This window comes from Salmo salar, chromosome ssa09 (genome assembly GCF_905237065.1).
Source record: "Salmo salar chromosome ssa09, Ssal_v3.1, whole genome shotgun sequence".
In the NCBI taxonomy this organism is placed as follows: Eukaryota; Metazoa; Chordata; class Actinopteri; order Salmoniformes; family Salmonidae; genus Salmo; species Salmo salar.
Window position 1 is genome coordinate 38,958,574 of NC_059450.1, and position 20,572 is coordinate 38,979,145.

The 20,572-nt window shown below is 46.0% G+C and overlaps 1 protein-coding gene across 7 annotated transcripts in view; it reads left to right on the top strand.

The window, feature by feature from the left end:
- LOC106611330 (DNA (cytosine-5)-methyltransferase 3A) overlaps positions 1–20,572 on the top strand; it is a 61,637-nt gene continuing 41,065 nt past the window's right edge. For 5 of the 7 annotated variants that reach the window (XM_014211429.2, XM_045723655.1, XM_045723653.1 and 2 more), the window contains exons 1-4: positions 1–129; positions 1,845–2,049; positions 5,119–5,229; positions 12,613–13,354. In XM_014211429.2, the coding sequence (XP_014066904.2) occupies positions 1,966–2,049; positions 5,119–5,229; positions 12,613–13,354 (937 nt within the window). In that variant the 5' untranslated portion in view covers positions 1–129; positions 1,845–1,965. Of the gene's footprint in view, positions 130–501; positions 521–1,844; positions 2,050–5,118; positions 5,230–12,612; positions 13,355–20,572 lie in introns of those variants that run through there. The other 2 variants (XM_045723654.1, XM_045723652.1) reach the window with 2 other exon arrangements.

The window sequence follows — 20,572 nt, forward strand, 5'->3', positions numbered from 1 at the left end:
TGCAGTGTGAGCCGAGCATCTGGCGGAGTGCTGGCCGGCTGGCGTGGTGGAGGACGGGGAGAGAAGAAGAAGGAGGATCCGGGAGCAAGCGACAACAAAAAGGGTCTGGCCTGGGACTTGGCAAAACGGGTAATGAACACCGTGATTCACTCGTTTAAAAACCATAGCCCGTTATTACCAAACCCTCTGTAGGGCTAACCTTTATCGGAACACACACAGTCAGTTAGATCCTTTAGAACGGAAGGAAGACTGGCTGCACTCGATCGTGGTGGTGGGGGAAACAGTATTCCTTTTTGTGCTTTTGCAGATATGTGGTGACTGACTCGTGATTAGACATTGCGATACTCAGTTGAACTTGGTGACCGCGTATTTGTACATACAGAAAGGCGATTGTTTCTACAGAATACACGCCCGTCTGAAACTAACGGGGTTTTGTCCATCAAATGGTTGTGGCCTATAAACGCGGTACAGTCCCACCGGGTTAGATGCTGATTTCCCCTTCAAATACGTGTACAATTAGGTAATTTACGCCTGCAATAGTGACAAATGCAGTAGACCGCCAGCCATGTGTTCATAGATAAAGTCATTAATTCAATCAGAATTGTTATAATGCATCATATTTGTGATTTTTGCTGACAGTGGAACAGTAGGTGACATTGTATTCACAATTTTTTATATATATATATATATTTAAAAAGTAACACGTTTTGTAGCTGCAATATCATTTCCCGCAACATTGTTCTCTTCCCACGAACAAATGGAAATATGCATTTAAACTGGAACGACAGTGATAGGCTACATTTACCAATATGTTTAGATTGATTTTAACTATCATTCAAATGTTTTCAATGACGCATTAATGCAACATTTGTATCAATGTGTCAGAAAGTCTGTCTGCGCGCGTGGGTGAACGTGTGTCTGGAGCACTCTATCTCCGGCACTTATCGGTAGACGGTAGTGTAGTACTAGCTAGTGAAAATGGGGGCAATAACAAAAAACACCAAGGACGTTTAGCCTATATCAAGACTAGGCCTATATCTCAAGCCTTCTGGAAAAATCGATGAAAAGTATAACATTGATACTGTATTTATAAGTGCACATGGCTAGCTATGGATCACAATAGGCAGAGAGGTAGGATGCTAGGCTAGGCCTTGCATGGAGCCAGCAATCAGTGCAAAGGAGTGTCTCGTTTGACCACAGGTGTTGGGCTATAGTGAGAATCTAATCTGCATATAGATTATTATATGCATAATGCACCGGTAATAGTTTATTCGATAACGCCATAGAGCCCTACAGGCCTACACGTGTGGTATATTGTGTGAGAGAAACGGGAGAAACCAGAGAGAACTTACACTATTTAAGCAGGCTTAAAATGTTTTTCCCTGTAGCTCAGTTGGTAGAGCATGGTGTTTGCAACGCCAGGGTTGTGGGTTCGATTCCCACGGGGGGCCAGCACAGAAATAAAATGTATGAAATTGTATGAAATGTATGCATTCACTACTGTAAGTCGCTCTGGATAAGAGTGTCTGCTAAATGACTAAAATGTAAAATGTAAATGTTTTTCTAACTAGTAAAGGCACAACTGGAGTAGATGGCATGTAAAGCCATTGACAATTTGACTCTAGTAGGCCCTACCTTTGCCTGATCAGATCACTGCAGGCATAGTAGAGAGACTGACATTCATTGAATCCAATCTGTAGGTATAGGCTAGAATCATGTTCAACTTAACACAAAAACGAAGGAATAATAATAATGTAATAATATATATACTATTTTAATAATAAATAGTTGTATTGACAGTTTTTCAACGTACATGATTACATTTGTTGTTCTTCATTTTGCAGGATCATCGAAGGTTCATTTAAGGATCGTCATTTTTTTGTTCCTTTGATTTTATTTCTCATATTTTGAAGCTTCTTCTGTTTTCCATTGAGAATATCATCCGTACGATTTGCACTCTTGGCGATGCCGTCCAACACTGTTGCCACCAACAACAGCGCTGCATTCCAAAGCTTAGACTACACCTGTGATGCATCTGGGAACAGAATGGTAAGAAACAAACAGCTATGTAAAGCAAAACTACTGTCATTAAAACACTAACATTTTGTTACTGTGTTATTACGTTATAACAGTGTGTTTTACCCATATTGATCAGAGATTCTATCATGGATTTATTTTGCATTATTTATCTGAACCACTGTGTAACTGATTACCATCTCCATCATTTCCATACGAGAATAAACATAAAGCAGGTTCACCCACCAGATGTTTCCATTGTATGTAAGGATTCATATGAGTCTATACTCTATACAGTTATACTATAAACATCATAACATGTCATGCTGGGTTACTGTAAGTTAGACACCCATTAGCCACATTAACAACTGCTGCCGTGAAAGGGGCTTTATAAATACATTTGATCAATTGCATTACATTATTGATAACAAAATGATTGTGTTCTCTCTCATTGTGCCTGTTAAAATGGTGACAGTGTTTTCTTACTGTTACATGGGGCGTTGGCTGTTATATCTAATGCTGTGCCAGCCAGCCAGTTGCTGCTGAAACGGCTCTCTCTATGTGTTATACTGGGACATTTATCCTCCTCTCTTTCTCTTCCTCTCTTCTCTCTCCTCTACTACGCTCTCCCATCACACTGCCCGCCCAATGTAGTCCTGTTGCTAAGCAACAACCATTGCCTTAAATAAACCGACTGCCGACGGAAATTGTGCCAGAGATATCGAATAATGCCAGAGTGTGTTATAGGGTTCACACAAAAGGCAATAACAAAATAGTCTTTGTATTTTATGCCATCTATTGTTTCCATGTCTTTTAGTCATGTCTTATGGTATGTTGTGTTTCATTGAAAATGTGGAGGATTTTGACAATACAATAGAAGGCGACATGTCAATGGAATCTGACAGCACTGAATTGTGCCTGTAGTGGCGGGCTGGTGGTGTCTCCAAACGAAGCATGATTTAGGGCTGCATATAAAACATTCGTATTCTAGAATTCTGCCCATGCAGTTACCTCGTTTCCACGCTCCTTGATTTTTATAATTTGGTGACTGCTCATCCTGTATGGGGTAGCACTCGGAGAGGCCACGCAGTACCAATGCTCCTGTGGTGGGGCCAGGCTAAACCAGGCACTAGTCGTTTGTCCCAAATGGCACTCTATTCTCTATATACTGTAGTGCACTACTGTTGACCAAGGCCCATAGGGTTCTTTGCACTTCATAGGGAATAGGGTGCCATTTGGGACGTAGCTCTAGAAAGGAGAAGGGAAATCACTACTGGAGAAATAAACAACAGATAATGAAAATGTACAGTCAGATAATCGTATTAATCTTATATAAGGAGGAGATTAGATTTAGAAGATTATGTGAATGATTTTAGGTCAGTGGATCCACGTACTAGATACTACTATAGATTTACTACCAATAATATGCCTCCATAATATGACTGCTTATAAGACTGCCTTTAAGAAGTCCAGGCTGTTTGTCATCAGTAGCACCCACCTCGTGATGCTTATAGCTGGTTGCTAAGCAGGATTTGATCTGCCTCAATTAATTGTTCAAGCTTGTCTCTCTTCATAGCCCCACAACAGACTCAGTAAGACACTCAGTCAGTACATGTTATTCAGTCAATATTGAACCCCGGTGGCCTGTATTCACAAAATAGTCTTAGTTAGAGTAGGAGGAGTGCTGATCGAGGATCAGGTCCCCCAGGTCCATATCACCTTATTCATTATCATCTAAAAGGCAAAACAGATCCTAAATCAGCAGTCTGAGACGTTTTATAGAAGCATCTACATTAGTATTATCATATGTTCCATCAACCCCAGGGGTGCTGCATCGGGGTGGACAGAAAACCAATGGGGGTGCTGCATCGGGGTGGACAGAAAACCAATGGGGGTGCTGCATCTGGGTGGACAGAAAACCAATGGGGTGCTGCATCGGGCGGACAGAAAACCCCAGGGGTGCTGTATCGGGGTGGACAGAAAACCAATGGGGTGCTGCATCGGGTGGACAGAAAACCCCAGGGGTGCTGCATCGGGGTGGACAGAAAACCCCGGGGGTGCTGCATCGGGGTGGACAGAAAACCCCGGGGGTGCTGCATCGGGGTGAACAGAAAACCCCAGGGGTGCTGCATCGGGGTGAACAGAAAACCCCAGGGGTGCTGTATCGGGTGGACAGAAAACCCCAGGGGTGCTGCATCGGGGTGAACAGAAAACCCCAGGGGTGCTGCATCGGGATGGCCAGAAAACCCCAGGGGTGCTGCATCGGGATTAACAGAAAACCCCAGGGGTGCTGCATCGGGTGGACAGAAAACCCCAGGGGTGCTGCATCGGGATGGACACATTAATCAAATGCAACGTGCTGGACGGGGTCTACACACACACACACACACACACAAGCAGTGTCTTTGTAACAGTGTCAATAGGGGAATGTGTCTGGGTGAGATCAGGCTCTGTGCTGTCCCGCACTCAAAGAGACGTTCACATCCCATGTGTCCTATTGTCTTCATCCTAAAGCGGAATAGGATGGAGACCTATTGAGAGACCTTAAACTGTTTAACAGTTGGAATGGATAAATACTGTATACTGTTATACTACAATTAGAATCGCATTACACATTCAAACTGCCTGTCAATCCTATGGGTGATGCTTACTATGCATTTCCTGTCAACTTGCGATTCTAAACTGTTCATGTGAAGCTGTGAAGACTTGGAACGTTTACAGTAGAGCTATACAGGGAATTCGGGGTACAATTTTGGGGTCAAAGTTGACACATTAGATTAGCTAGTTGTGGGGACTGATGTCACATTTTCAATATGGTTGGTTTATGAACTTGTGATTCTACCTGACTCTACTTTGATTATATCTGATTCTACTGTGAATTTCCTGACTCTACTTTGATTGTATCTGATTCTACTGTGATTCTTCCTGATTCTACTGCGATTCTACCTGATTCTACTGTGATTCTTCCTGATTCTACTGCGATTCTACCTGATTCTACTGTGATTCTACCTGATTCTACTGTGATTCTACAGTGATTCTACTTGATTCTACCTGATTCTTCATATGAGATTGATAATATTGTGTTGTGTCATTGTTTGATAGAGGGAGAGCACGATACTGGACAAAGAGCTGGCACCAGAAGAGAAATCCTCTAAAAGCAACACCAGCTGTAAAGAGGGCCGGCCTGCTGGGAGAAAACACAAGCAGATCACTGTAAGTAGATCATTTGTAATAATATCTTTATTTGACTTTTTCACAACAATCAATAAACAAAGTGTCAGAAACACTGTCATGCAGACCTGAAGGCCACACACACATTGTATGTTTATTGTAAAGCTAGCAGAATATACAATTTGTGGTAGGGGAAACACTGTGTCGGAGGCTGTGTGAATCACAGAGTTGTCATTGGAAATTGTTCTCTTGCGAGTTTCATCATCCAATTATTTAAATTCTACAGGAGTGCAAGTTTCACCGAGGTGATATGTTGGCACATGAGAATTATTAGAATATGGCTATTATTATTTAATTATTGCATTTTATCCATGCTGGCTTTCACGGACTACTTGAGACATGAAACAGATAGGTGAAGGGCATATAGGCTGTCGTCAATTTATTAATTAGCAATTTTTCTAAATGGGTAATGGAAGCACTTCAACCAGTTAATCTCACTGAAACTGACCTATTAGCCAGGGGAGTTCATCTCACTGAAACGGACCTATTAGCCAGGGGAGTTCATCTCACTGAAATTGACCAGTTAGCCAGGGGAGTTAATCTCACTGAAACTGACCTATTATCCAGGGGAGTTCATCTCACTGAAACTGACCTATTAGCCAGGGGAGTTCATCTCACTGAAACTGACCTATTATCCAGGGGAGTTCATCTCACTGAAACTGACCTATTATCCAGGGGAGTTCATCTCACTGAAACTGACCTATTATCCAGGGGAGTTCATCTCACTGAAACGGACCTATTAGCCAGGGGAGTTCATCTCACTGAAATTGACCAGTTAGCCAGGGGAGTTAATCTCACTGAAACTGACCTATTATCCAGGGGAGTTCATCTCACTGAAACTGACCTATTAGCCAGGGGAGTTCATCTCACTGAAACTGACCTATTATCCAGGGGAGTTCATCTCACTGAAACTGACCTATTATCCAGGGGAGTTCATCTCACTGAAACTGACCAGTTAGCCAGGGGAGTTAATCTCACTGAAACTGACCAGTTAGCCAGGGGAGTTCATCTCACTGAAACTGACCAGTTAGCCAGGGGAGTTCATCTCACTGAAACTGACCTATTAGCCAGGGGAGTTCATCTCACTGAAACTGACCTGTTAGCCAGGGGAGTTAATCTCACTGAAACGGACCTATTAGCCAGGGGAGTTCATCTCACTGAAACTGACCAGTTAGCCAGGGGAGTTCATCTCACTGAAACTGACCTATTAGCCAGGGGAGTTCATCTCACTGAAACTGACCAGTTAGCCAGGGGAGTTAATCTCACTGAAACGGACCTATTAGCCAGGGGAGTTCATCTCAGTGAAACTGACCAGTTAGCCAGGGGAGTTCATCTCACTGAAACTGACCTATTAGCCAGGGGAGTTCATCTCAGTGAAACTGACCAGTTAGCCAGGGGAGTTAATCTCACTGAAACGGACCTATTAGCCAGGGGAGTTCATCTCACTGAAACTGACCAGTTAGCCAGGGGAGTTCATCTCACTGAAACTGACCTATTAGCCAGGGGAGTTCATCTCAGTGAAACTGACCAGTTAGCCAAGGGAGTTAATCTCACTGAAACTGACCAGTTAGCCAGGGGAGTTAATCTCACTGAAACTGACCAGTTAGCCAGGGGAGTTCATCTCACTGAAAGTGACCAGTTAGCCAGGGGAGTTCATCTCACTGAAACTGACCAGTTAGCTAGGGGATTTCATCTCACTGAAACTGACCAGTTAGCTAGGGGATTTCAGCTGATCAATCAACACACAGTGCAGTGACAACTACCAGTGTTAAGAAATATATGGAGACTGTGATGTTGAACGTCTGAAAGTTTGATATTGAAAGTATGATGAAGAAATATTGAAATTCTTAGATAAAAAAAAAAAAAAGACACTACCATTCAAAAGTTTGGGGTCACTTAGAAATGTCCTTGTTTTTCAAAGAAAAGCACATTTTTTGTCCATTAAAATGACATCAAATTGATCAGAAATACAGTGTAGACATTGTTACTGTTGTTAATGACTATTGTAGTTGGAAACGGCTGATTTCTTTATGGAATATCTAGGCGTACAGAGGCCCATTATCAGCAACCATCACTCCTGTGTTCCAATGGCATGTTGTGTTAGCTAATCGAAGTTTATAATTTTAAAAGGGTAATTGATCATTATAAATCCCTTTTGCAATTATGTTAGCACAGCTGAAAACTGTTGTTCTGATTAAAGAAGCAATAAAACTGACAATCTTTAGACTAGTTGAGTATCTGGAGCATCAGCATGTGTGAGTTCGATTACAGGCTCAAAATGGCCAGAAATGAAGACCTTTCTTCTGAAACTCGTCAGTCTATTCTTTTTCTGAGAAATGAAGGCTATTCCATGCGAGAAATTGCCAAGAAACTGAAGATGTTGTACAACGCTGTCTACTACTCCTTTCACAGAACAGCGCAAACTGTCTCTAACCAGAATAGAAAGAGGAGTGGGAGGCCCCAGTGCACAATTGAGGAAGAGGACAAGTACAGTGTCTAGTTTGAAATACAGACACCTCACAAGTCCTTTACTGGCAGCTTCATTAAATAGTACCCGCAAAACACCAGTCTCAACTTCAACAGTGAAGAGGTGACTCCAGGATGCTGGCCTTCTTAGGCAGAGTTCCTCTGTCCAGTGTCTGTCTTCTTTTGCCCATCTTAATCTTTTATTTTTATTGGCCAGTCTGAGAAATGACTTTTTCTATGCAACTCTGCCTAGAAGGCCAGCATCCCGGAGTCGCCTCTATTGACTTTTCACTTCACCTCTTTTTATTTAATCAATTTTAGAGTATGGCTGTAACGTAACAAAATGTGGAAAAAGTCAAGGGGTCGGAATACTTTCCAAATGTACTGTGACCTCTGGCAGGGGCCAGTTGTAGGTCACTGGGTCAAAGGTCATTGGTTCGTGTTGTGTAACACCCTGGTACTAACAGAAAGCATTGTATCTCTCACTCTTACTTACTCTCTCTCACACACTGTCTCTCACTCTCTCTCACACACACTGTCTCTCTAACTCTGTCTCTGTCTCTCACTATCTCTCACTCTGTCTTTGTCTCTCACTCTCTGTCTCACTATGTCTTTGTCTCTCACTATCTCTCACTCTGTCTCTGTCTCTCACTATCTCTCTCACTCTGTCTCCACTCTCTGTCTCACTCTGTCTCTGTCTCTCTCTCACTCTGTCTCTCACTATCTCTCTCTGTCTCCACTCTCTGTCTCACTCTGTCTCTCTCTCTCTAACTCTGTCTCTCTTCTTCTCACAATGTTTCGGTTAAATGCTCTCCTTTTTTTCTTATGTCAGTGAGAAATCAGTGGATTTTGCTTTCAGAACTGTTCTCTGAAAATAGCTTGACAAATTTTTATTTATTTTATTTCACCTTTATTTAACCAGGTAGGCCAGTTGAGAACAAGTTCTCATTTACAACTGCGACCTGGCCAAGATAAAGAAAAGCAGTGCGACACAAACAACAACACAGAGTTACACATGGAATAAACAAACATACAGTCAATAACACAATAGAAAAGTCTATATACAGTGTGTGCAAATGATGTATGATAAGGCAATAAATAGGCCATAGTGGCAAATAATTACAGTTTAGCAATTAAACACTGGAGTGATAGATGTGCAGAAGATGAATGTACAAGTAGAGATACTGGGGTGCAAAGGAGCAACAAAAATAAATAACAGTATTGGGATGAGGTAGTAAGATGGGCTGTTTACAGATGGGCTATGTACATGTGCAGTGATCTGTGAGCTGCTCTGACAGTTGGTGCTTACAGTTAGAGAGGGAGATATGAGTCTCCAGCTTCAGTGATTTTTGCAATTCGTTTCCAGTCATTGGCAGCAGAGAACTGGAAGGAAAGGCGGCCAAAGGAGGAATTGGCTTTGGGGGTGACCAGTGAAATATACCTGCTGGAGTGCGTGCTATGGGTGGGTGCTGCTATGGTGACCAGTGAGCTGAGATAAGGCAGGGCTTTACCTAGCAAAGACTTATAGATGACCTGGAGCCAGTGGATTTGGCGACAAATATGAAGCGAGAGCCAGCCAACGAGAGCATACAGGTTGCAGTGGTGGATAGTATATGGGGCTTTGGTGACAAAACAGATGGCACTGTGATAGACTGCATCCAGTTTGCTGAGTAGAGTGTTGGATGTTATTTTGTAAATGACATCGTCAAAGTCAAGGATCGGTAGGATAGTCAGTTTTACGAGGGTATGTTTGGCAGCTTGAGTGAAGGAGGCTTTGTTGTGAAATAGGAAGCCGATTCTAGATTTAATTTTGGATTGGAGATGCTTAATGTGAGTCTGGAAGGAGAGTTTACAATCTAACCAGACACCTAGGTATTTGTAGTTGTCCACATATTCTAAGTCAGAACCGTCCAGAGAAGTGATGCTGGACGGGTGGGCAGGTGTGGGCAGCGATCGGTTGAAGAGCATGCATTTAGTTTTACTTGTATTTAAGAGCAGTTGGAGGCTACAGAAGGAGAGTTGTATGCCATTGAAGCTCGTCTGGAGGTTTGTTAACACAGTGTCCAAAGAAGGGCCAGATGTATACAGAATGGTGTTGTCTGCGTAGAGGTGGATCAGAGAAACACCAGCAGCAAAAGCGACATCATTGATGTATATAGAGAAAAGAGTCGGCCCGAGAATTGAACCCCGTGGCACCCCCATAGAGACTGCCAGAGGTGCGGACAACAGGCCCTCCGATTTGACACACTGAACTCTATCTGTGAAGTAGTTGGTGAACCAGGCGAGGCAGTCATTTGAGAAACCAAGGCTGTTGAGTCTTCTGATAAGAATGTGGTGATTGACAGAGTCGAAAGCCTTGGCCAGGTCGATGAATACAGCTGCACAGTATTGTCTCTTATCAATGGCGGTTATGATATCGTTTAGAACCTTGAGCATGGCTGAGGTGCACCCATGAACAGCTCGGAAACCAGATTGCAAAGCAGAGAAGGTACGGTGGGATTCGAAGTGGTCGGTGATCTGTTTGTTCACTTGGCTTTCGAAGACTTTATAAAAGGCAGGGCAAGATGGATATAGGTCTGTAACAGTTTGGGTCTAGAATGTCCCCCCTTTGAAGAGGGGGATGACCGCGGCAGCTTTCCAATCTTTGGGGATCTCAGACGATATGAAAGAGAGGTTGAACAGTAATAGGGGTTGCAACAATTGCGGCGGATAATTTTAGAAAGAGAGGGTCCAGATTGTCTAGCCCAGCTGATTTGTACGGGTCCACATTTTGAAGCTCTTTCAGAACATCGGCTTTCTGGATTTAACAATGGATATGTTTTAGTTCTACCCCATCCACATCGCAGTATAGTTAGGATTGGCTTCTCTAAAGAGCCTGGTAAGGAATGAAAATAAACAGTCATTAGTCTGATATAATAAAATCATTTTCCACAACATCAACATGTTCTAAAGTGTCAGATCTCTTGTCTCATTAGGCATTAGACTGTTGCTAACAGAGTCAGATACATACTTCACCTGTCTCTGTGTGGGTGTCTGTCTCTCATTCTCTGTCTCTCTCGTTCCCTGCCTGACTGCCTGCCTGTCTGCCTGTCTCTGTCTCGTTCCCTGCATGCCTGTCTGTCTCTGTCTCTCTCTCGTTCCCTGCCTGACTGCCTGCCTGTCTGTCTGTCTCTGTCTCGTTCCCTGCCTGCCTGTCTGTCTCTGTCTCTCTCTCGTTCCCTGCCTGACTGCCTGCCTGTCTGTCTGTCTCTGTCTCGTTCCCTGCCTGCCTGTCTGTCTCTGTCTCTCTCTCGTTCCCTGCCTGACTGCCTGCCTGTCTGTCTGTCTGTCTCTGTCTCGTTCCCTGCCTTCCTGTCTGTCTCTGTCTCTCTCTCGTTCCCTGCCTGACTGCCTGCCTGTCTGTCTGTCTCTGTCTCGTTCCCTGCCTGCCTGTCTGTCTCTGTCTCTCTCTCGTTCCCTGCCTGACTGCCTGCCTGTCTGTCTGTCCCTGCCTGACTGCCTGCCTGTCTGTCTGTCTCTGTCTCGTTCCCTGCCTGCCTGTCTGTCTCTGTCTCTCTCTCGTTCCCTGCCTGCCTGCCTGCCTTCCTGCCTGCCTGTCTGTCTTTCTGCCTCTCTCTCGTTCTCTGTCTGCCTGCCTGCCAGTCTGTCTTTCTGTCTCTGTCTCGATCTCGTTCCCTGCCTGTCTGCCTGCCTGTCTTTCTGCCTGCCTGCCTTTCTGCCTGCCTGTCTGTCTTTCTGTCTCTGTCTTTCTTTCACTCTGCATCTGTCCGTCCTTCCGTCTGTCTGAGACGATGGACGCTTCAGACGTGATGTTGTCAGTGTAGACAGACAGGCCAATCTCAGTGTAGACAGACAGGCCAATCTCAGTGTTGACAGACAGGCCAATCTCAGTGTTGACAGACAGGCCAATCTCAGTGTTGACAGACAGGCCAATCTCAGTGTTGACAGACAGGCCAATCTCATCTCGCTAGTAGACATGCTCTACTTTCCTTTGCTATGACCTAGTAATGGAATTGTCTCCGAAATGCTTTTTAACACTATTTTTAGGCAGTAGTCTCTAGCAGAGACACTGCGGAGAAAAGATCGCTCTCCCACCAGTTCACATTTCCTCTTCTTCAAGCATTTTAAAAGGAGTTCATTTTCTAGGTCACTAAAAAGAGGTGTAAATCTTGTGATCAACATGTTATATGAGATACTTGACATGTGATTTTTATATGTACTTATCTGAAAAGAGTAGAGGCATGCCTGGTGATATAGATATATGATTATATAGATTTACAATGTAGTTGAATCACGTGCAGATAATACCAGCCAGATCATGTTGTTTGGCTGAGCTATGGTGTCATTGGGTTGGAGAATCTCTGTTCTTCTGCTGGAACAGAGATTAGTAAATACTTCTCTTTACAGAATGAAATGGTTTCCAGGGGCGAGTCCCACGTCAATAAAATGAAAGATTTCCTGCCTTTGACAAAAAGCCAACATTCCTCTGATATTTCTGCTCTACAGTGATGCTGTAAATAGCTGAGTTACAACACACAACCAATGCACAGCGAGTTCACAGTGTTTCTCACTGTAATACAATTATCTACATGAGGTTATTGGTACAGTTTGACTATATTGACTGATGTTTGGAGCTCCAACGGTTATAGGAGGGAGGCAGACAGGACCTCAGGCTACTGAAGCATACCAATATACTGAATTGTGCATTTCATTCAAATAAAGATTAAAGTGATGCAGTGAAACTTAAACAAAATACTTGTACTCAAGACTAACTGCTTATAGAATAAAAATGACTCCATTGTCCTTAAAGGGAATTGGCTAACAACGTGAAAGTGATTGGCAATTATATCCACTCCAATATAATCTTCCTAATAGCTTATCTCCTTCCTTTACCTGCAGGCGGAGGGCAGTGTGTCTGTGAAGGACAGTGTGCCCGGAGGCGGGGGCAACAGTCTCACCGGGGTGGCAGCGGAAAGAGAGAGAGTGTCTGTGTCGCAGGTGCAGAATGGAGTCATGAGCGGCGGGCACACAGACAGAGACAGGACCCAGGCTGATGCCAGCAGCGGGCACACAGACAGAGACAGAACCCAGGCTGATGCCAGCGGCGGAAACACAGACAGAGACAGGACCCAGGCTGATGCCAGCGGCGGGCACACAGACAGAGACAGGACCCAGGCTGATGCCAGCGGCGGAAACACAGACAGAGACAGGACCCAGGCTGATGCCAGCAGCGGGCACACAGACAGAGACAGGACCCAGGCTGATGCCAGCGGCGGGCACACAGACAGAGACAGGACCCAGGCTGATGCCAGCGGCGGGAACACAGACAGAAACAGGACCCAGGCTGATGCCAGCAGCTGCCCCAAGCAAGAGAGGAAAGGTCCAGAGAAGAACGGGTTACCAGGTATCCCTGGTTCCCCCAGTGCCAGTCAGGCTGAAGACGGCCCCCCGGGACCACCCACCCTCCTGCATCAGAGCCGGAGCCCCCCCTCCCTCGAGAACAGGTTTCTAGTGAGCCGGGAGCCGAGCCGGGAGCCGAGCCGGGACGAGCAGGACGACTCTGAGAAAGACAAAGAGGAGACTCTGACAACTCCGCCACGCAAGAAACGAGGCAGGCGGAAACTGGAGCGCCCAACAAAATGTGAGTCCTGCCTCCTGCTTGGTGACGTTACTGTCTTCATTCTCACTACATTCCTGGCACAGCCAGCTCTGCACTGGCTGAACTGACAGGCAATACCAAGTGAATGAAAATGAACAATGTATGGTTTCTCCTTGAACACTGTGGCCATTTTGAATTATTCTTCGGGTGTGTTCACTGTGAATGAATTTAACACAGTAATGTAGAACATGTTAAATAAACAAAAGATAGTAACCGTGTAAAAAGCTTTAAATAGATTTGGAGAGAGAGAGACTTTTGACTTTTGGTCTTTCTTTACTGGAACTTTCTCATTTCATAAAAAAAAACGTACCCCCTCCTTAAAAATAAAACACCAAAATATATGTACTGCATACATGTAACATACTCACCTTTCCATCTACCACATGATACAAACCAACATCACAATACCCAAAACAGTACCCACTTCTACAACCGTATATCCAAAACATCTTCCCCAGCTATACAGACAGCCCCCCCCAACACACCATATCTCCTGAAACATCTCCACACTTTTTATCATTTTATAGAACTCAAACTCAACCCTAAGGCGCGCAGAGACCATCCCATTAAACAATAATAAAGGGTCTGTTATCCCCCCACCTTTCACCCTGTTCCTCCTTGTTAGCCAAATAGCTAACTTCGCCTGAGCAAACAGAAAATTCAACAAAACACATTTGGCCTTCTCCTTATTTGAATACATTTACATTTACATTTAAGTCATTTAAACACCCCAACCGTAAAAACCTCCCCCAACCTCTCACACAGACATTCCAACAGAGACATTAATGGCATTCACCTGGTGCACACAGAAAACACATGAATCACAGTTTCTTTCATTACACAGAAAGGACACCCCTGCCCGACTCCTGGTTCAACCCGTGCCAACCAGCTGTTAGTGGCCAGGGCTCCATGAAGAACCCTCCACTGGAGGTCCCCTGACCTCTTTGGTACTGGGGGTTTGTAGAGCCCCCTCCATCTAAAACCCACCATACTCTCCGCCCCACATACCCCCTACCACTAATGTGCCTTCACTCCTGTTAGGCTCCTAATGTTCCTCACCTTAATGCAGAGGTTGTAGAGGGCTTTACCTCCCACCCCTTCAAACTCCCCCAGGCTCGGAGTGTTAAAATCTAACAAGTCCTCCAGACCCCCTTGCCAGTCCCCAGTCTCTGCCGTCACCTGCAGTGGCGGAAACATTGGTGGCCCCTCCCCCTTTGGCCACTCAAACACCCCCCTTACTGGCTCAGACAGTGCCTCCTGGACCTCCTCCAGGAATCTCTCCAGCAGCCTAAGAGACGTTATTCCTGTTTGTTGTGCCAAGACTTCCAGGGTTTTCCACCCCTCCTCTCCCAGCAGTCTCAGGTCACCCAGCCTTTGTAAAGCCCCTGCCATCAGTTGCCTCTGCAGGGTGGCCGACTGAACTGATCTCAAAGGGATGGCTGGGTTGTTGAAGATGGGCTCCTCCCACACCCACAGCCCAGGCTCCACACCCCCTTCTCGTGTGGGCCTTAGCAGCTGCCAGGCCCTCAGCACCGCAGAGTAAAAATCTGAGAGACCTGCTGTACTCAGCCTCTCCAGCTTCATGAGGAACAGCTGCCGGTCCAACCCTAATCCGCCAGCTCTCCTCAGCAGCACGCGTGCTGGTTCCCTCCAGCCAACATCAGTATGGTACAGCAGCCTCTGCACCGCCTTTAGCCGGAAAGCAGCCATCCTGCTCTCCAGTTCCACCAGGCCCTGTCCTCCTTCGTGGACGGTCATGTACAACACGGCCACCCTCAGCCAGTGATGGCCCGACCAGAAAAGGTCCACCAGCTTGCGTTGCAGGTCTGCGAGCAGACCAACGGGGGGGTTGAGGACAGCCAGTTTATGCCACAGGGAAGATGCCACCAGGTTGATGATTATCAGCACCCTGCCTCTATATGACACTTGGGACAGGAGCCACCTCCACCTGGCCAGTCTTGACACCACTGCCTGTGACAGCCCCTCCCAGTTCTTCCTGACCCAGTTCTCCGAGCCCAGGTACACCCCCAACACTTTAAGCCCTTCACAACCCCACTGCAAACCCCCTGGAAGCAGAGGAGGGGCCCTATCCCCCCATGCCCCACATAACAGAGCTTTGCTCTTGCCCCAGTTTACCTTAGCTGATGAAGCTCCCTCGTACACCTTCAGACTAGTCTCTAGTGCCTGCATATCCTGACCATCCCTGACCTTCACAGAAACATCATCTGCATACGCTGACATTGCTATGCCTGTCACCACATCCATGCTTGTCCAGCACACTCCCTGCAGTCTCCTGCATAGCAGTCCTAAAAAAGTCTCAATGGCTAGTGTGTATAACTGCCCAGATAGAGGGCATCCTTGTCTAATGCCCCGTCTCACCCAGACTGGCCTACTGAGCCCCCCTCCCACCTTAACCATACATGACGCCCCAGCATACAACAGCTTCACACAGGTCAAAAAACTCTTCCCAAACCCAAAGACAGACATCACATTAAACAGATACTCATGGTCCACTCTATCAAAAGCCTTCTCTTGATCTAAAGAGACCAGTCCAAAGTTCACATTAGAACTTCTCGACAAGTCCAACATGTCTCTGATTAAGAACAAGTTGTCCGTGATTGAGCGTCCCGGTACACAATATGATTGGTCCTTATGTACTATCGAGTCCAAATGGGACTTCAGTCTGTTAGAGAGGACCTTGGCAAATATCTTGTAGTCCGCACAGAGCAATGCCACAGGCCTCCAGTTCTTAAGTTCACACAAGTCCCCTTTTTTGGGCAGGAGAGTCAGAGCCGCCCGACGGCAGCTCATCGGCAACTCTCCTACCCCGACGCATTCACGCAACACGCAAAGGAAGTCCTGTCCAATTATTCCCCAGAATTTTTTATAAAACTCCACTGGGTGTCCATCGACCCCCGGTGCACGGCTGGGGGACATCTGGGTTACAGCCTCTGCCAGTTCATGGGACAACAGAGGAATGTCCATTTCATCCCTCTGTGCCAGAGAGAGCTTAGGGAGTCCTGCGAACAAGACCTGAGCACACATAGGATCACACACTTCTGCCCTATACAACTCAGTATAAAACTCCACAGTCCGTTCCCGCATCTCACCCACCACAGAGGTCACCCGCCCATCAGACAGCCGTAGACAATGCATACCCTTGGCTTCACTGCTCTGTCTTTCCAAACCAAATAAGAAGGAGCTGGGAGCATCCATCTCCTTGAGCATGGAGAACCTAGCTCTTACAAGTGCTCCCTTTGCTTTACCCTGGAAAAAACAGCCCAGGTACTTACGTAATTCAGCTAAATTAGCCTGGAGGCCTATATTGCCTTGCCCCACCATCTCTACCTCCATCTCACTAATACTACGCTCGAGTTTCCCCAATACTCTCCTAGCCTCTGAGGATGAGAGAGCTGTGTACTGTTGACAGAAAAGCCGAATTTGGACTTTTCCCACATCCCACCATTGACTCAGAGACTCATACACCTCTCTTCCCTGCCCCCACCTTTCCCAAAAGGTCTGGAAACCTGAGCAAAAAGTGGCATCTTGTAAGAGCTTTACATTGAACTTCCAATAGGATGCCTGCCGGGGCCCTGGTGAAATAGACAGCCGAGCAATGGTTATGTGGTGATCCGAAAACCCCACCGGGAGAATGGTAACGCCCAACAGCCTATTGCTCCGATTCCTAGACATATAAAACCGATCAAGTCGGGCTGCACTCACCCTAGCCCCAAATACCTTCACCCATGTATACTGTCTTGTGTTGGGATGTTTAGTTCTCCAAACATCCACTAGATTGAACTGATTAATGATGTCCCTTAACACTCCCACTGACACTAAATGAGGCTCTTCCCCATATCTGTCTTTTGTAAAATCCATTGTACAATTCCAGTCCCCTCCAACCACCAGCGTCTCCTCAGGCGCTACCTGTGAGAGTTCCTGTCTAAGACTCCCAAATAGAACCCCTCTTTCTCCCTGTGTTAGGCACATACACATTTATAAAGACAAACCCCATGTTGTTAATTTCTGCTTTAACAACAAGCAGCCTACCCCTACACACCTCCTTTGAGGAGCACATTTTTACAGACAGACCCGGTGCAAAAAGGACTGCCACCCCTGCACTAAGATTTGTCCCATGGTTCAACACACTTGCCCCTTTCCACCAGAGCCCCCAATCTACTTCATTCACCACATCCCTATGCGTCTCCTGCAGAAACAACACCTGTACTTTGTTTTGTTTTACATATTCACCCAACACACTCCTCTTTCCCGCATCTCTGGCGCCATTTATATTGAGCGAGACTACCCGAAGAGTCTCCATAAGAAGTGGGAGAAAAGCCAGCAAAGAAAGAGACCAATAGCAAAGCTCAAAAAGCCCCAGTGTCAGAAAGAAAATATACATCTAAACAGTGTCTAAAGGTAAACCTTTACGCACTGTTGTGACCCACTTCCTCAACCTAAACCGTTTCCTGGGTGAGAGGACACCATGCCCCTCATTTTTCATAGCATGTTGTACTGATCTTACAAACTTTCTCGGATCAGAAAAAAAAGCCTCAAGATTAACTTTTTTCCCCTTGGTCTCATTAAGGAACCTTGTCAGTTCTCTCAACGTGTACTTTGACCCCTCTGCTTGACTGGCTGTCAGCTGCGGGCCCATTGAAGAGGAGTCTGAAAAAAAAACGTATCATCCTCTTCCTCAGACTCACTTTCCTCCTCATCTCTATCTCCCACCCTGACCACCTGCCCTTCCTCTCTGGTCAGGGCATCCCCCACAGCAATAGGCAAAGTTTATTTTCTGATTTGATAATCCGTAATAAATGGAGGCAAATTTGCAACTACCACTCTTGTCGAAGGGGTAGAGAGAGGTGAAACTGGCACCAACACATCCCTTACAAATATTCCACTAGCAATTAGCCTACCAACCAAATTTGCTCTTTTCATGAACAAAACCACAGCTTTGTTCATTCTAGAAGCAGAATGTATAAATTCAGCTCCTACCTGTTCACTGACCGCGATATAAGGTATATTCCATCTTAACTCCATTCTCAGGAACACACCTGAATCCATGCCGTATCGACAGCGTCGCCTCCGCGCTAGGCTGAGAAGCCATCGCTCACAACACACCTTCCAAACCCCAGGAAACTTAGTCTGTCCTCTTCCACCCTAACTTTGAAAAAATTGTGGATACCGCTAAAACAAATATTGCATTAACCCTCCACCATAGAAAAATTTAATTGAAAGAAAAGACCAAGTTAGTTAGGACAGAGCTCTCCACACCAAACACTCAAACTCCAAAAAACTCCCAGCATGCACTAAGAGCGAGAGAGAGAGCGAGAGAGAGAGAGAGAGTGAGAGAGAGAGCGAGAGAGAGAGCGAGAGAGAGAGAGCCAGCCTCTGTTCTGTTGGGGCCGAGTTTGTGTATGGGTATATTGCTCTCTAAGTGAACCTAATCCACATGCTGTATGGCCAGATATCGTACCTCTCTAAATGAACCTAATTCACATGGAGGGAGGGAGGGAGGGATACATAGCAGGTTGAATAAAGGGAAGGGGTTCTGCCATCCATCCAAAGCAGGGTTCCTCTACTGGTGGCCCGTTGGTGCTTTTATTTGGCCTCCCAAGATTTCTGAGCCCCGAAAAAATCTATATTTGTTTGGGAATTTCTCATTGTTGGACATAAAAGACTGTAAAAACGACAGGAAATCAGCTCCAAGTGATTACAATTTGAAATCTGCTCCACAGTGTTCCCACACATAATAGAATGACATATACAAATGGAAGCAAGGTTTGAAACGATTGTGTTTAGTAAAATATTATATCTGTTTTGGCTTCTTGCGGTCAATTTGCAGTCCACAAATGATGTGTAATTGACCATCCGCTCAACAAAACAAATAGTCCCGTGGCTGAACTTAGTTGATGATCCCTGATCTACAGGGCACAGCTTGATAACTACAGCAGTTTAGAGAGGAGGAGAGGAAGAGGGAAGGATTAGGTGAACTGCATAAGCACTAGGAATACGAGAGCTGGAACGCCCCCAAACTGGCAAGGTACAGGATGCGTCCCAAATAGCACCCTCTTCCCCCGCATAGTATACTACATTTGACTAGGGCTCATATGTGCACTGTTAGGGATTAGAGTATTTGGGATGCCGACATAGTGCCGACATAGTCTCAGCCAGCTCTTCTCTCCCTCCCTCCCTCCCTCCCTCCCTCCCTCCCTCCCTCCTCCCTCCTCCCTCCCTCCCTCCCTCCCTCCCTCCCTCCCTCCCTCCTCTCCTTGCAACGTAACAGAAACTCCCTGACCTTGGCAGAAGCCACTATAACGTAAAGTAACCCCCACTCTGCCTGCTTCACTCTGGTTATTTTAGTCACTTATTCCTGTTGATGAAACTGAGAGAGAGGTGTAGAGAGAGAGAGGTGGAGGGAGAGAGAGAGGTGGAGAGAGAGAGAGTGGGAGGGAAAGAGAGAGAGAGTGGGAGGGAAAGAGAGAGAGAGGTGGAGAGAGAGAGAGGTGGAGAAAAAGAAAGAGAAGAGAAAAGAGAGAGAGTGGGAGGGAAAGAGAGAGGTGGAGAGAGAAAGAGAGATAAAGTACCATACACAATCTTTAGAGAGGGAGGTAGAACAAGAGAGAGGTGGACAGGGAAAGCGAGAGAGAGATAAAAATGGTGAGATAGAGGAAAAGGGGAGGTGGAGGGAGGGAGAGAGAGGGAGGGAGAGAGAGAGGTGGAGGGAGAGAGAGAGAGAGGTGAGGGGAGGGAGAGAGAGAGGTGGCGGGAGGGAGAGACAGAGAGGGGGAGGGAGGTTAGGGAGAGAGAGAGGTGGGGGGAGGGTGGGATAGAAAGAGAGAGGTGGAAGGAGGGTGGGATAGAAAGAGAGAGGTGGGGGGAGAAAGAGAGAGAGATGGAGGCAGAAAGAGAGAGAGAGAGGTAGAGGCAGAAAGAGAGAGAGAGGTAGAGGCAGAAAGAGAGAGAGAGGTAGAGGCAGAAAGAGAGAGAGAGAGGTAGAGGCAGAAAGAGAGAACCAAGTTGAAAAGGCCTCTCTTAATGAGCGTGGTCCAGTGAGTGTAGAGTGTAAAGGCTGTGTACGGTACTTCAGTGACAGCCCCAGGGTAGCTGAAACAGGAAACATGGGCTGCGTCCCAAATTGCATGTCGGGGTAAAAGGGGACTTTGAGACGGCGTACCAAATGGGCCCTGGTCAAAA